Raw genomic sequence first — 16957 nt, forward strand, 5'->3', positions numbered from 1 at the left:
GCCAAATGCCTCTTCCTCCATCTCTTCAGTTCAGTTCCACCCCTCAGCAATCCTAGTTTAAACTCTCCCCAATAGTCTGAGCAAACCTTCCCACCAGGATATTTGTCCCCCTGGGATTCAAGTGCAACCCGTCCTTTTTGTACAGGTCACTTCTGCTCCAAGAGGTCCCAATGATCCAGAAATCTGAATCCCTGCCCCCTGCTCCAATCCCTCAGCCATACATTTATCCTCCACCTCACTCTATTCCTATACTCACTGTCACGTGGCACAGGCAGTAATCCTGAGATGACCACTCTTGTGGTCCTACTTCTCAACTTCCTTTCTAACTCCTTGTAGTCTGCTTTAGGACCGCCTCCCTTTTCCTACCTATGCCGTTGGGTACCAATATGTACCACGACCTCTAGCTGTTTTGCTTCCCAATTCAGGATATTGTGGACATGATCAAAAACATCCCAGACCCTGGCACCTGGGAGGCAAACTACCATCCGAGCTTCTTTCCTGCGTCCACAGAATTGCCTGTCTGATCCCCTAACTATAGAGTCCCTCATCACTGCCGCCACCCTCTTAGCCTCGGACTCCTGCCCTTCCCTCTTCTGACTGTTACCCACTTATCTGTCTCCCCAGGTCTCGGTGTGACTACCTGCCTATAGCTCCTCTCTATCACCTCCTCACGCTCCCTGACCAGACCAAGGTCATCAAGCTGCATCTCCAGTTCCCCAACACGGTCCCCAAGGAGCTGCAGCTCGACGCACTTGACACAGATGTGGGCATCCAGGAAGCTGGGAGTCTCCTGGACTTCCCACATCTGACACTGAGCACAGAACACTAGCCTCTTTCTGTCTGTAATCTACACAGTTAACCTACCTCACCTTGACCCACTATTGCCCATGCCCCATTGAGCCAAAGCCTTCCTACTCTGTCTCCCTCTACTCCGTCGCCTGCCTCTCTGATGCCTGCTCTATAAAGGTGTCTTCTTTTAAACTCTTCTCGCTGTTCTCACTGGCTGACATCCACACGCTTGCGCAGTCCTGCCCCGATCAAACCGCCAAAGAAATAAATAAATTGAACTGGTCTGTGTCTTTAAAGCAGAATGAAAACAAATAGAATCTGTCCAAAGCAACTAAAAGATTTCTGAGAAAACAAATCTTTGGTGTTCACATCTTATATCTTATGAGCTGGCGTAACTTATGAACGACATTACTCTAATGATACAGGAACAATAGCGTAATTAAGCATTGTTTCATGTGATGATAAAGCAAAATAACAATACAGGCAGCAATTACAATAGTCTTGTCATTGCCAAGTCTTCTGTTAACTGCCTAGTTAACCCTCATCCTTCAGGCCTACTACAAATTATTCATGTCTGTGTACTGATTAGCAAACTTTCTTGAACTCACCATTGCCAAGTTCATCATAGAGCAGGGAAGCAGGTTCACCACAAATCTTTCCATTGTACAAGCATCTGGCTTGTACCGTAAAAGTGTAGTTGTGGCCAGCCTTCAGATTAGAAATCTTGAAGATGTTGTCCGTTGTATTCCCAAGACACACTGTTGTATTGGTCGTATGATCATACATGTGGATCTCATAACCCTGGATCAAACAAAGGACAATGTATTAGGTTTTTGCAGTTTTTCCCCTCCATTTCATTTGGTGTTATCCATCAGTGGATTCTGCCATTCACAGGACAACATATCATTGTGTGAAAGTCAACATACAAAACATGCAATCAGAAGTGAAGCCCTCTGAAGCTTTAAAGCAAATTGAACACAGGCAGAAGAATTACTGCAGGAGGTACTTCGAAATTTTTAACTTAAACCAGAAATTAAGATTTTAATTCCTGAACAGGTGAGAAACAGAATGAAAAATGTACTCCATTCAAGGGTAGACAAAATATCAACTATCTTGAGACAAATTAGGGTGGATAACTCCCCAGGGCTTGAGAAGGAACTCCCTGTGGGAGGCTAATGCAGAAATTGCAGGGGCCCTAGCAGAGATATTTAGAATGTCTTTGCCCAAGGTGGGGGGTGGGGGGGGAGAGAATAATAATTTAAAAAAATCATCACTGGAGGATTGAAGGATAGCTAATGTTGGATTGTTCAAGCAAGCCTCTAAGAAAAAGCCGGGAAATAATAGGCCAGTGAGCAAGTTACTGGAAGGTATTCTTAGGGGCCATGTATACAAGTATTTGGATAGATAGGGACTGATTAGGGACAGTCAATATGGCTTTATACTTGGTAGGTTGTATCTAACCAATCTTATAAAGTCTCTTGAGCAATTTACCAGAGAAGTTGAAGTAGTTAACGCAGTGGGTGTTGTCTACATGGATTTTAGTAAAGCCTGTGACAAGATCCCATGTGGGAGGCTGTTCAGGTGGTTCAGTCTCTCAGCATTCAAGATGAGGTAATAAATTGGATTAGACATTGGCTTTGGGAGGGGGGGGAAGAAGCCAGAGAGGCAAGCAGATGGTTGCCTCTCTGACTGGAAGCCAGTGAGCAGTGGAGTGCTGCAGGAATTCACACTGGGGTCTGTTGATTTTTGCATCTATAATCAACAATCTAGATGATAATATGGTTAACTGGATCAGCAAATTTGCAGATGACACCAAGATTGGGGTGTAGTGGACACTGAAAAAGACTATCAAAGCTTGCAGCAGGATCTGTACCAGCTGGAAAATGGGCTGAAAGATACCAGATGGGATTTAATGCAGACAAGTGTGACATATTGTATTTCGGGAGGAAAAAAAAACAGGGTGTAGTACTTACATGGTGAGCAAAAGGGCACTGAGGAGTGTGTTAGATCAGAGGGATCTGGAAATACAGGTACATAGTTCCTTGAAAATGGTGTCACAGGTAGATAGGGTCATAAAGAGAACTTTTAGCACATTGGCCTTCATAAATCAAAGTACTGAGTACAAGAGTAGAGATGTTATGTTAAAATTATACAAGATGTTGGTGAAGCCCAGTTTGGAAAATTGTATGAAGTTTTGGTCACCTACCTTCAGGAAAGATGTCAATAAGATTGTAAGAGTACAGAGAAAATTTACAAGGACGTCGCCAGGACTAATGACCCGAATTATAGGGAAAGGCTGTAGAGGATAGTATTTTATTCCCTGCAGCATAGTTGAATGAGGGCAGATTTAATAGAGGTAAACAAAATTATGAGGGGTATAGATGGGGTAAATGCAAGCATGTTTTTCCCACTGAGGTTGGGTGACACTTGAACTGGAAGTTATGTGTTAAGGGTGAAAGGTGAAATGTTTAAGGAGTACATGAGGGGGAACATCTTCACTTAGGGTGGTGAGAGTGTGGAACTGAAGTACTGAGAGCTGCCAGGAGAAGTGGTGGATGCGGGTTCAATATCAATATTTAAAAGAAATTTGGATAGCTATGTGAATGGGAGGGGTACAGAGGGCTATGGTCTGGGTTCAGGTTGATGGGACCAGGCAGATTAATAGTTCGGTACAGACTAGATGGGTCTGCTTCTGTGCTGTAGCGTTTTATGATTCCATGATGCATGTGATACAGCAAATACTTATATTCAATGCATATTTGCATGTCAATATAATCATCACTAACACCAATTCAAGATAAGAAATGCATCTCACATACGCTCACACTTTTTTCCATGTGCATACTGACATTTCTCTCCACTTATACGATCTAGTTTGTCCATATACAGTGTTGATAAGTAGTATTTACCTCACCCCCCCCCCCCCCGGAAGTTCTCATGTTTTATTGTTTTACAACATTGAATCACATTATATATACACACACACAATGTCCTGTGTATGTTACTAAAAAGGGCTTCTTTGGTTTGTTACGAGTAGGAATGCTTCTTTGTCTGTTAAAAGTTTCTCTTGCCGTTGTTTCGCTTTAGAATGGCTGATATGGTAATTGTATTCATTTGTTAATCAATGGGGAATGTTATTGTGTTTTGTGAGGCTGGGAACTTGGGGGAGGGGTTGCGCGGGCTTGGGGAGTCCGGAGGGAGACGCCGAGGAAGGAGGACGTGCGCTCGGGAGACCACCGGGGAGTCCGAAGTGGGAGTTTCGGGAGGACGACCACCGAGGAGTCGAATGGTTCGCTGGATGAGCTCCACCGATGTGCACTAAACTGACTGAACTTTGATAAGTTGGCGCCTTTTGTTTTTTTCTTGTATATATATATATATATATATATTGTACTGCCTAATACTCTTTTAATTTTAGTAAACTCTTTAAAGTGTATTTCATAACGGTATTTGTTGTGAGTTTGATACTGCCGGCGGGGGCGCGAGGCATAAACTCGATTCTCACAGCACCTGCGTGTACGGGAGGCGGGGTTGGTGTGTGGCTGGATCTCTTTTTCCCCTAGACATATACCAGCCTGTTGGGCAAGTGTTACATATATATATATATATATATATATATATATATATATATATATATATATATATATATATATATATATATATATATATATATTACACTGATCAACAGAAAAAGACTCTTTCGTGTCAAAGTGAAAACCGATCTCTACAAAGTGATCTAAATGAATTACAAACATAAAACACAAAATAATTGATTGCACAAGTATTCACCCCCTTCAATATGTCACACCAAATCATCACTGGTGCAGCCAATTGGTTTTAGAAATCACATAATTAGTTAAGGTGTCCTAGCTCTATATAAACCTGTGTGCAATCAAGGTGTTTCAATGGATTGTAGTAAAATACACCTGTATCTGGAAGGTCCAACTGCTGGTGAGTCAGTATCCTGGCAAAAGCTACACTATGAAGACAAAAGAACACTCCAAGCAATTCCGCAAAAAGGTTATTGAAAAGCACAAGTCAAGAAAAGGATAAAAGAAAATTTCCATGTCACTGAATATCTGTTGGAGTACAGTTAGGCCAATCATCAAGAAATGGAAAGAATATGGCACAGCTGTAAATCTGCCTAGAGCAGGCCGTCCTCAAAAACTGAGTGACCATGCAAGAAGGGGACTAGTGAGGGAGACCACCAAGAGACCTATGACAACTCTGGAGGAGTTACAAGCTTCAGTGGCTGAGATGGGAGACACTGCACACATAACTGTTGCCTAGGTGCTTCAGCAGTCCCAGCTTTCTAGGAGGGTGAAAAAGAGAAAGCCACTGTTGAAAAAAAAATTAGAAGCCGGACATTTGATACATCCTTTAATTTTGAACGTCTGGCGACCCTTTATTCAATATTTTCACATGGTTCAATTTATTTATTTATCTATCTATCTATATTCATTCTCTTTCGGGAAAATCCTTATCCGTGAAGGTTCGGAGACGATTGGAAGGATGTTTTTTTCTCTCTTTTTTGTTTCAGTTTAGTTAGTGGTTTTTTTTCCTTTATCAAATAAAATTTCCAATCTTTTTTTATGATTGCTATGAGGAGTCGTAGTTTTTTTTGACCATTGTATATATAACAGCGTAATATTTTACCTATTTGATTTTGACATTATATACTTTGTTTTTATTATTGCTGTTTATATGTCTTTTATATTATCTGTTTGCTAAACTCCTCCTCTGATTTGTATATTCTGTATTTGAAAATCAATAAAAAGATTGAAAAATGAAATGAAAATAAAAACTCACATGAAATCTCAGCTAGAGTTTGCCGGAAGCCATGTGGGAGACTCTAAAGTCAGCTGGAAGGTTCTATGGTCTGATGAAACCAAAATTCAGCTTTTTGACCATCGGACTAAAAACACAAACACCGCACATCAAAATCACACCATCCTTACCATGAAGCACGGTGGTGGCTGCATCATGCTATGGGGATGCTTCATTGAAGCAGGCCCTGGAAGGCCTGTGAAGGTAAAGGGTGAAATGGATGCAGCAAAATACAGTGAAATCTTGCAAGAGAACTGCAATGTGGGAGAAGACTTGTTTTCCAGCAAGACAATTACCCCCAAGCATAAAGCCAAAGCTACACAAGAATGCCTTAAAAACAAAGTTGATGTTCTGGAGTGGTCAAGTCAGAGTCCAGACCTCAATCCAATTGAGAATTTGTGGCTGGACTTGAAAAGGGCTGTTCACTCACAATCTCCATGCAATCTGACAGAGCTTGAGCAGTTTTGTGAAGAAGATGTGGAGAAAAATTGCAGTGTCCAGATGTACAAAGCTGATAGATACCCATCCATGCAGACTCAAGGCTGCAATTACTGCCAAAGGTTCAATCTATTGAATACTGACTTGAAGGGGGTGAGTAATTATGCAATCAATAACTTTGTGTTTACTAATTGTAATAAATTTAGACCAATTTGTAGAAATTTATTTTCACTTTAACACAAGAGGATTTTCTGTTGATCAGTGTCAAAAAAGCCAAAATAAATGCACTGATTCGATATTGTAAAACAATAAAACATGAGAACATTCCAGAGTGCATTTTTAATGAAAAATAAGAGAATGGTCAATTAACTAGTCACACTGATCAATTTCAATCAATTATGTCAACAATTTGCATGGTTACAGCCAATAAAACCAAGTCAACATGTAAAGATAATATTTTTGGTAATAATATAAAGATAATATATTTGGGTAATGTAGTCCAATGAATTCTGGAATGACAGTCAAAAAACTGCAAAGTAGACAGATTCAACCACTGCCAACCCCCCATCCCCACCACTCTCAATGTATGCCTAGTAGGTTCATACAGTTATACTATGTCGAGAAGCATGTCCTTTTCTTTTATTCCTCTTCCTGCCTTCTCCCTTCCCTCCCCCACCCATCTTGCGTTGAAAAAGCTCTTCACCTAAATTTCTCTCAAACTGAAAAACAGATGATTCATGAATATCACCGGTGTTCTCATGCCAGATCAAATTGATTTAATGATCACCAGGAAGGAGTGGCAGATCACTTAATTAGCCATTACACTCTCCACATTCATTCTCTACTTAAGCATCAACGAAAACAGGGAGAAGCTAGTCTTCTGAAGTATTGCTAACTTAGAAACTTATTAAATCCTCTAAAATAAAAAAGGTATCCAACTTAACTCACAGGAGCTGTAAACAAGAACCACTTCCTCAAAACAGCTTTCATTTACATTTTCAGAATATTATTGTTCATAAAAGAATAATTAAGTATACTAAATTCCACTCAATCATCATAAAGGAACAAATGGCATCCAGGGAATGCTTATTTTTCCAACAGGGATACAAGAGCCTGACTCATTCGATTTGTATGTAATTCACTGAAGCATTCAAGTTATCAGCTAACTAAACCATGTGATGGCAACTGTTTAGCTAGCATAAAAAGCACCTGAAGAGCTCTAACAGGTTCAAAGTTTCCAGTCTCCTGAAGATGAACTTGTTCAAAACAGTGAACTTTGTATGAACACACAAAATTATTTAATAAAAACTGTAAATGTTGTGGAGACTCAGCACGTCAACCAGTGCTTATATTACCTGACCTCCCAAGTAACATTCTTTGTTATATTTCAGATTTCCAGCATCCGCAGACTTTTGCTTTTTAACAACTCTGTACCTTGGTCTTCCTCATACCACTTTATTTCAAATCTTTAGCTACTTCTTAAATGATATTTGGTAGGATCCTTCGCCTGCCCAAGAACATACTCATTAAACAAAGCTTTTTCTACTTTTAAACAGTTTCCATCCATTATAGTTCAAATTAACTCACACTTTGCCACTTCGAAAAATATTTACTGGAAGTATAACATCCACAGTATTTCTTTTGACCATAAACTCTCAAGAGTCAGGGTAATACAGCACAGAAACAAGCTATTCAGTCCATCTGGTCCATGTAAAAACCATTTAAACTGCCTACTCCCATCAACCTGCACCTTGACCATAGCCTTCTATACCACTACCATCCGTGTACCTATCCAAACTCCTCTTAAACAATGAAATCGAGCTCGTATGGACGACTTGTGCTGACAGTTCATTCCACACTCACAACCCTCTGAGTGAAGAAGTTTTCCCTTAAATATCTCACCTTTCACCCTTAACCTACACCCTCTCGTTGTAGTCCCACACAACCTCAGTGGAAAAAGCCTGCTTGCATTTACCTTATCTATACCCCTCATTATTTTTTTTATACCCCTCTCAAATCTCCTCTCTATGTTCTAAAGAATACAATCCTAACCTTATTCAATCTTTCCTTACAACTCAGGTCCTCCTTGTAAATTTTCTCTGTACTCTTTCAGCCTTGTTTACATTTTTCCTGTAGGTAGGTGACCAAAACAGCACACAATACTCCAAATTAGGGCTCACCAACATCTTGTACAACTTGAACATCCCATCTCCTGTACTCAATACTTTGATTTAAGAAGGCCAATGTGCCAAAAGCTTTCTTTATGACCCATCTACCTGTGACACCACTTTCAACGAATTATGGAACTGTACTCCCAGGTTCCCTTGTTCTACCACACTCTTATCTCCTCAAAAAATTTCATTGGTCAGAAGTAATTTGTTTCTTCTTGAACCGAGATCACATCCCACACCTTCCATATCCAATGATGTCTGGAGATTCAATTGGTAATAAAGATACTCAAACAACTTGCCAACTGTGCTTTATGAGGTTCTGATGTACACATAACAACTAACCCACAGCAACTACTCCCATCTCTATGGGAAAATCCCAGCCATCATCATATCACCTCCTGCCTCAACTACACTGTCAACATCAGGAATCCAACCTATCAAAGTGCTGTTCTTCAAAACACCTTAAAGCAATTGATTACTGTAATTAGAATAGCCATCCTTTTAGTTACACAAAAATTTTGAGTACAGAAAAAAATGAAAATACATTTTTTATTCTAACAAAATGTCACAATACTGTAGTCATGCAGCACAGAAACAGGCTCTACAACCCAACTAGTCCATGCAGACCAAAATGCCCCATTCAAGCTAATCTCATTTGCTAGCATTTGGCCTACGGCCTTCTACACTTTTCTAATCCATACAGCTGTCCAACTGTCTTTTAAAAGCTGTTATACTTGCCACAACCACTTCCTCATTCCACACATCTTTTGCGACCTTTTGGGTTTAAAAAAAAGCTGCTCCTCAAGTTCCTATTAACTTGTTGACACAGATACCACCTTTCGGGTAAAAAAAAAAAGTTGCCCCTTAAATTCCTATTAAATTCTTCCCCTCTGATCCTAAGCCTGTCCCCAATCCTGGGAAAAACACAGTGTATTCAACCAAATTATGTCCCCCATGATTTTACACACCTCGATCAGATAATCTCTCATCTCCTGTGCTCTAAGGAATAAAGTTCAAAGATTAAAAGTTCAAAGTAAATTTATTATCAAAAGATGCATTGTCACCATATACCATCGGGTTTTTTTTTTGGAGGCTATTACAGGAAAATAAAGAAATGCAATAGAATCTATGTAAAATTATAAATAACAGACTGACAAGCAACCAATGTGTATAAGTAGACAAATTGTGCAAACAATTTAAAAAAAATATAGTACTGAGTTGTAGAGTCTGAAAGTGAGTCTATGAGGTATGGAAGTAGTAGAGTATTAAGGTGAATGAAATTATCCATGCTGGCTCAGGAGCTTGATAATTGAAGGGTAATAACCATTTCTAAAAGTCCTAATCTGTCCAATTTCTCCCTATAACTCAATCCTTTAAGTCCTGGCAACATCCTTGCAAGTTGTTTCTGCACTCTTCACCGTTTAATAATATCTTTCCTGTAGCTGAGCAATTAAAACTGAAAGCAATACTCCAAATGCACCCTCATGAGTGCCCTGTATGACCCCAACCAACTTGCTCCAAATGTTAGACTCAATGCTCTGGTTTAAGGGGGCCGGTGTACTAAAAGCCTTTTTCACCACCCTATCTACCTCCATTTCCACTGTTAGTGAACCATGTGCTCATACTACAACAGTCCCATCACCCTAACATTCACTGTGAAAATCCTATCTGGATTAGGCTTTACCCTAAATTACAACACCTTGCATTTAACTAAATTAAACTTAATTTTCCATTCCTTGGCCCACTTACATAACCAATTAAGAGCTCACTATAATTTTTGATAATCTTCTTCAATGTCCGCCTATTTTAGTGTCAGCTGCAAATGTAAATCTTATCCAAATCATTGATAGAGATGACAAACAACAATGGGTACAGTACTGACCCAAGGCACACCAGAAGGCTCTGGTCAAAAAGTTTGAGAAACAGCCTTCTACCATCACCCTGCTTTCTACCAACAAGTCAATTGTGTATTCAATTAGCCAGCTCTCCCTGGATTTCATTAAAAGATCCTAATGAACCCTGTACAAACCACATTTATTGCCTTGCCCTCAACTTTCTTGGACATCTCATCAAAACAAAAAAAAAAACTCAATCAAGCTCTTAAGCAAATGCTTTGAGAGGCTGGTCAAGGACTATATCTGCAGCTTGCTCCTACCCACACTGGACCCCCTACAATTCGCCTACCAACACAACTGATTGACAGATAATGTAATAGCCACAGCTCTACAACCTGTCCTTAAACACCTGCAGAAGGATGCTTATGTGAGAATACTGTTCTTGGACTACAATTCAGCATTTAACACCACAATTCCCTCCAGGCTCGACAAGAAGCTCAGAGACCTCACCCTTCACCCTGCCTTGTGTAGCTGGATCATGGACTTCCTGTCAGATCGCCGGCAGGTGGCAAGAGTGGGCTCCCTCACGTCTGCCCCTCTGACCCTCAACACAGGTGCCTGCAGGGCTGTGTCCTAATCCTCCTCCTTTACTCCCCAGATACCCATGACTATGTCGCCACCCACAGCTCCAACCTGCTAATTAAATTTGCTGATGATACTACATTGATTGGCCCAATCTCAACTAATAATGAGGCAGGCTACAGAGAAGAAGTCATCACCCTGACACAGTGGTGTCAAGAAAAACAACCTCTCCATCAATGTCACAAAAACAAAGGAGCTGTTTATGGACTACAGGAGGAATGGAGACAGGCTAATCCCTATTGATATCAATGGATCTGGGGTTAAGAGGGTGAACAGCTTTAAGTTCCTTGGCATACACATCACCGAAGATCTCATGTGGTCTGTACATACTGGCTGTGTGGTAGAAAAAGCACAATAGCACCTCTTTAACATCAGACAGTTGAAGTAGTTTGGTATGGGCCCCCAAATCCTGAGAATTTTTGTACAGGGGCACAATTGAGAGCATCCTGACTGGCTGCATCACTGCCTGGTATGGGAACTGTACTTCCCTCAATCGCAGGACTCTGCAGAGAGTGGTGCGGGCAGCCCAGTGCATTTGTAGACATGAACTTCCCACTATTCAGGACATTTACAAAGACAGGTGTGTAAAAAGGGCTTGAAGGATCATTGGAGACACAAGTCACCCCAACCACAAACTTCTGGCTACTACCATCTAGGAAACGATACCAGTATAAAAGCCAGGACCAACAGGCTCCGGGACAGCTTCTTCCACCAGGCCATCAGACTGATTAATTCATGCTGATACAATTGTATTTCTGTTATATTGTCTGCCCTGTTGTACATATTATTATAAATTACTATAAATTGCACATTTAGACAGACACAAAGATTTTTACTCAGGTGTATGAAGGATGCAAGTAATAAAGTCAAAGTCAATTCAATGACACAATATTCCATGTGCAAAGCCATGCTGATGCCATCCATATTTCCAGATTGACATACATCCTTTCCCTCAGAATCCTCTCCAGTAGCTTATGTACTACAGATAAGAAACTTACTGGTCTATGGTTCTCAGGATTTTCTTAATGGTCCTTCATAAATCAAGGGAGAACATTCACAACCTCCATTCTACAGGCACCTTACCCATGGCTATGACGATACAAATATCTCAGCCAGGACCCCACGATTTTTGCTCTAACCTCCCAGATTTCTTGGAAATACATGAACAGGCTCTGGTGATCTGCCTACCATTAATCATTTTAAGATATTCAGCACCTCAACTGTAATGTGAGGCCTCACCATTTACTTTTCCTCAAACCAAAATCTTCACATCTTTCTTCATATTAAAACCAGAAGAGAAATACTCATTAAAAACACAAAATGCTGGCAGAATTCAGCAGGCCAGACAGCATCTATGGGAGGAGGTAGTGACGACGTTTCGGGCCGAAACCCTTCATCAGGGGGAAATACTCAATAAGGACTTTGCCCATCTTCTGTGGCTCCACAAAAATATATCCCCTTTGGTCTTTGAGAGGTCTGTTCTCTCAAGTTACTCTATTCTGCTTAATCTCTTTTCATTTCTCTTAACCTCCTTTGTCAAAAGAGGAATGAGAACAAACCTTTTAGCTTATCCAAACTCATTTCATGTAATGGTCCAATAGCTAATACAGATTTTCCACTTAAGTATGAACCTTAATTAAATCTGAAATGGCAGAAGGAAATTCAACTGCTTCCTTCACTCTTACCAAGTTACAATCTCATATTATGGGAGGAGTGGAGGAATTACCCCCTTTATGCAGAAACTAGCAAGTTGAAATATTATAGTAACAGTGCAGAATAGTGTAACTGTTACAAAATAGCTACAATTCCTGTAACATTCAATTGTCAGTGTGTATAAACCCAAATTAATTTGGGTGAGAATATCCATGATTTATAAAATGCAATTCAAAAAAGTTTTAAGATTAGCTTTCTTAATTTTTGGCTTATTCTACTGGACAGTTTAATGCTAACTGACTTGAAATAAAATTGGAGTCAGTTCAAAATAAATAACTGCAACTTTTGATCATGTTTTACACTTACCCTGCTGTCATTATAGCTCCGTTCTTTTAATCTGAGGTTCTTCCACAGCAGCAGGATGTGGTCTTTCTCTGGTATGATTTTTAGTGAGTCTGGTGCCGACAGAGGGACTGCCACAAGACAACGAAATGAAAATATGGATACAATGAGATATTCAAACTATCAAAAAACAATAACACCACCATCTGCCTCCAGCAACCTTCCTAACAGACAGAGCTCATCGCTCAGTGCATTCCAGATACATTCTTCACAACATATCTGGCCCTAAGCAAAGATCTTGGTCAACTTCTTCGGATCATTGTCATCATTCCTGTGGCACAAAAGCATGAAGGAAATTCAAAAATATACTGATGCATTTTCAAATCATTTGTCATATTATGAACGCTGGCTCTGGGATATCAGGATAGTTGAAAGTGGTCAACAGCTCAATTTAGTTTTGCATGCAAATGTAAGTAATTAAAATCCCTAGACTACCCAGATGGCATGTGCCATTTTCAAAACAGGCACATCCCTGAAAACTATTACAATTTTATATAGTGTTCATACAAATCAGAGTTAAAATTAAACAGCTGTTCATTCCAACTAAAGTGTTTGAAAATGAGATCTGATTGTAATTATTTAGTCAACAACATTTCAGACCCGTTAAACTGCTTATTATAGGCACTGAAAAAGATAGCCATTTTAGGATTACATAAGTAGACTGGCAGCAGTTATTACTTTTGCTAGATCCCTAAACACAGAGCAAGGAAAACTAGAAAAGCCAACTGCACTAGCCATGTCATTCTGGAGCATCACTCACGATGAATACCAATAAAGACTGTTGAAGTTAAAATAATGCAAAGAAAAATAGTTGATGCAATTATGAAAGAAGGGCAATAATTAGCATTTTTGTAGTTACCAAGGTAAAACAGTAGGTGGCATGCCACAGGAATGCTGGCAGATCTGCAATGCACTGCCGGCCTCTTTCCATCTAAGTGCCAACAAGTTCAGCATAGCTGCACAAAATGTGTAAGTCCTGAACTTGCTAAGTGCTTAACTGATTTACTTTTTTTTTTTAAAAAAAAAGTATTTCCAGTGGCAGAATATAAACCTGTGGTAATTAATTCCACTACACAGAGAATTGTCAAGAGCCTGCAACAGCTTAAACCTGGAACAGCAATTTCATTCTTTTCAGAGAAGAACAATTGCAAGAGAAATATTACGTAATTTGTGTTGGTTTAATTGATTTAAGCGCTTACTATTCAAAAATATTACATGAATTTCAATGTTATTTTAAAAAAGTTTTAATTCCTATTTGCTTTTAATTGTTTCTAAAAGTCAAGAAACCAAATAACACCAAAGTTGTGCTTGATTTGAGTAGAGGCATCTCACCATTGCCAGAAATTTGCAGCCCGCAATCTACCAAAATGCTGTGCTTAGCTCATAATAGAAAATATTTGCTTACTCATTCTGGTGGACCTCACAACGATTTTTTTCTAATCCACACTTACCACATGAGAAGGCAAATCTTTTGTTTTACCAAATTTAAATAAGTACTGTTTTCACTTGGATATTAAAAACTATACCAGAATAGTTAGGGAAAGAGACTGCACTATCCCTTTCTGAGTGTCCTTGACCTTGAACGGCCATTAGGATTCATTCTCCTGAAATTCTGCTGAGAGGCAAGCTCAGTACAATATTCAAAACTATTGAGTGGGTTTGATACAGTAATGTTTCTGAAGGTATTTCATTCTGGTAGGTGAGTCTTGAACAGAGACTCAGAGTAGGGAAAGCGCAATTGATACAGAGGAAGAACTTTTCTCCAAGAGTAACAAACCTTTAGAATTCTCTCAGAGATGGTAATATCAAGTCATTAACACCAGCACAGATATATTTCTGCACAAGGAAATTAAGAGCTATAGCAATCAGCTCAGAAAATGGAGTTGATGACCAAGATTGGATAAAAAGCCATCATTTTATTAACTGCCACAGCAGATGTTGTATGGCCTAATCTACTCTGATATCCTAAACCCTGCAGCAACCTTATTCAAAATCTAATGCCATGAATAGTATTTCTGCGTGAATACTACTAATCATGACTTGTTTTAAGACAAAACTGAATGACAGCTATTAGAAGCATCCAAAGCACTAGGTAGAGTGCAAGTGTGTTACAGGAATAATAATAGTTTTTTAGCTTTTAATATTTCTCCTTCAGCCAAAAGAATCAAAATACAGCATAATGGTGTAACAGTTAGTTCTGCTGTCTCACAACTTCAGGAATCAAGGTTTGACCCTGATCTTTGGTATTGTTTGTGTGGAGCATTAATGTTCTCTTCATGATTGTGTGATTTTCTGACAGATGCTCCAGTTCCCTCACACCTCCGCTCGCTTAGCTTGGTTCCCCAGGTGCTCAACTCTGGAAGAGCTCACGTGATAAGCAATTCTTTGGAACAAATTTGAACTACTTGTGCATACACCTCGAGGGGATTTTAAAGATAATACAGCAAAACACAAACACAGAACTTAAATGTTTTTGGCAAAATTTCCACCTTAGCCAACAGAATCATAGATATTTTAAAAACGCAAACACGAGGAAATCTGCAGATGCTGGAAATTCAAGCAACACACACAAAATGCTGGTGGAATGCAGCAGGCCAGGCAGCATCTATAGGAAGAAGTACAGTTGACGTTTCGGGCTGAGACCCTTCATCAGGACTAACTGAAAGGAGAGATAGTAAGAGATTTGAAAGTGGGAGGGGGAGGGGGAGATCTGAAATGATAGAAGACAGGAGGGGGTGGGGTGAGGCTAAGAGCTGGAAAGGTGATTGGCAAAAGCTGGAGAAGGGAGAGGATCATTGGACGGGAGGCTGAGGGAGAAAGGGGGAGGGGAGCACCAGAGGGAGATGGAGAACAGGCAAGGATTGTGAGAGGGGCAGAGAGAGAAAAAAAAGGAGGGGGAATAAATAAGGGATGGGGTAAGAAGGGGAGCAGGGGCAGTAACAGAAGTTAGAGAAATCAACGTTCATGCCATCAGGTTGGAGGCTACCCAGACGGAATATAAGGTGTTGTTCCTCCAACTTGAGTGTGGCTTCATCTTGACAGTAGAGGAGGCCATGGATTGACGTATCAGAATCGGAATGGGACGTGGAATTAAAATGTGTGGCCACTGGGAGATCCTGCTTTCTCTGGCGGACAGAGCGTAGGTGTTCAGTGAAACGGTCTCCCAGTCTGCATCAGGTCTCACCAATATATAGAAGGCTGCACCGGGAGCACCGGACGCAGTATACAACACCAGCCGACTCACAGGTGAAGTGTCGCCTCACCTGCAAGGACTGTCTGGGGCCCCGAATGGTGGTGAGGGAGGAAGTGTAAGGGCAGGTGTAGCACTTGTTTTGCTTACAAGGATAAGTGCCAGGAGGGATATTTTAAGCTAGATCATGCAGACTGTTATTGCTGGCAGTTCCAATCAACATTCAACTGTTGAAAATTATGACCCAGACTTCCGCATATGCACATCTCAGATTAATAGATAGGTGCGGTCATGTTGGGATTCCCTAGCATCATGCTTGAGAAATCGCCCTCTGATCCTGCGCCATGCAATGGTTCCAGGTGGGCAGAGTGGGCCAAAGCTGCTCATCAACCACTAGTACAGATTTTTCAATGCTTAAATAAACCTGTATTTACCTGTTTATTTATAACACTTCAAAGTAATTACATTTTGAATCTGGAAACAGAAACTGTGCTGGCTATACAAATGATTTTGCATTAATCTTTCTTCAAGCTTGCAACCTAGCTTTTTCCTAGCAGTTAGTAATTACATTTCATGGTCATATGTACCCTTTTCATAAAAGATTTAAGTCTTACAATTTGCCTCACCTGTGTTAAGAGACACACTTGCTTCTTTGCTCATATTTAACAGTCTAATGACCACAGTGTACTTTCCACCTGGCTCCAGCTGCTTCACGATATATTCTACTGTGTTGTTCTTTGAGGCCACTTTGTAACTTTTTTCAGTCTGGTGGATGGAATCTTTTACAAGAATTGCATAAGTCTGGGAAACAAACAAATTTGATTAGTGACTAGCACATGTTGTTTCAGTTATTATAGCAGTAAGAAACTATTTGGCTATAAAATAAAACCCAGAAGAGTCAACCATACATGTTTAAAAAGACTGCAAGGCTGGTTATCCACATAGCATTTATAGGAGCACAGAATGAAAATGGTTCCTGTTCTGAAGCACAAATGGCCTGCTGGGAGAGG

At 40.1% G+C, this 16957-nt stretch overlaps 1 protein-coding gene across 1 annotated transcript in view; it reads right to left on the reverse strand.

Annotated features, from left to right (window-relative positions):
• Nucleotides 1-16957, reverse strand: part of sorl1 (sortilin-related receptor, L(DLR class) A repeats containing) — a 201557-nt gene that overhangs the window by 14128 nt on the left and 170472 nt on the right. Inside the window, exons 44-46 of the mRNA XM_073029918.1 lie at nt 16574-16748; nt 12722-12828; nt 1398-1590 (exon numbers count right to left, since the gene is read on the reverse strand). Coding sequence (XP_072886019.1) covers nt 1398-1590; nt 12722-12828; nt 16574-16748 — 475 coding nt within the window. The remainder of the gene's footprint in view (nt 1-1397; nt 1591-12721; nt 12829-16573; nt 16749-16957) is intronic.

The sequence above is a fragment of the Hemitrygon akajei genome, chromosome 26 (genome assembly GCF_048418815.1).
Source record: "Hemitrygon akajei chromosome 26, sHemAka1.3, whole genome shotgun sequence".
Lineage (NCBI taxonomy): Eukaryota > Metazoa > Chordata > Chondrichthyes > Myliobatiformes > Dasyatidae > Hemitrygon > Hemitrygon akajei.